We start from the raw sequence: 532 nt of genomic DNA, 5'->3' as shown, positions 1-532 counted from the left end.
TTATCCGCGTGTTTTATGGGGGTTCTTCTTTCGGCAGGGCTCACAGGTTTCCTCTCGGGTCTCTCGAACTCACCCTCGGGTCTTAAATTATCCCGAGGCTTCTTGATCGGCGCGCGTTCTCCGTGTTTCGGCGCCTCCTCCCTCGGCCTGCCGACGAAATCTCCCTCCGGCTTCAGATTATCCTCCGGCCTCTTCGCTTCCGGCCTGTCCACCTTCTTCGGGGGTGAATAGTCGTCCTTGGGGCGGGCCTCGAAGGGACCCTCCGGTCTCAGGTTGTCTGGATGCCGCACCACGTCCACGCGCTCCCCTCTCACAACCTTGAAATCGTCCCTGGTTCTAACGTCGATAAACTCGCCCTCCATCTTCAAATTGTCCCTGTACTTGGTCACCTCGGTCCTCTCGCGGATCAGGAAGTCGGCGTACTCGTCCCTCGACCGATAAGTCTNGTTCTCCTTTTGTTGGTTTGTAGTCGTCTTTTGGTCGGCCTTCGAAGGGTCCTTCGGGTTTTAAGTTATCTTCTGGGCGTTTTACG

At 56.7% G+C, this 532-nt stretch overlaps 1 protein-coding gene across 1 annotated transcript in view; it reads right to left on the bottom strand.

Moving 5' to 3' along the window:
- LOC102678241 (titin) overlaps nucleotides 1-532 on the bottom strand; it is a gene marked incomplete at its 3' end in the record, with an annotated part of 27590 nt that overhangs the window by 5090 nt on the left and 21968 nt on the right. Inside the window, exon 8 of the mRNA XM_031508893.1 lies at nucleotides 2-497. Within this exon, the coding sequence (XP_031364753.1) occupies nucleotides 2-497 (496 nt within the window). The remainder of the gene's footprint in view (nucleotide 1; nucleotides 498-532) is intronic.

The sequence above is a fragment of the Apis dorsata genome, unplaced genomic scaffold, assembly GCF_000469605.1.
Source record: "Apis dorsata unplaced genomic scaffold, Apis dorsata 1.3 scaffold_111, whole genome shotgun sequence".
In the NCBI taxonomy this organism is placed as follows: Eukaryota; Metazoa; Arthropoda; class Insecta; order Hymenoptera; family Apidae; genus Apis; species Apis dorsata.
The sequence above is the reverse complement of the archived record's forward strand: the minus strand, read 5'-3'. Positions and strand labels throughout refer to the sequence as shown.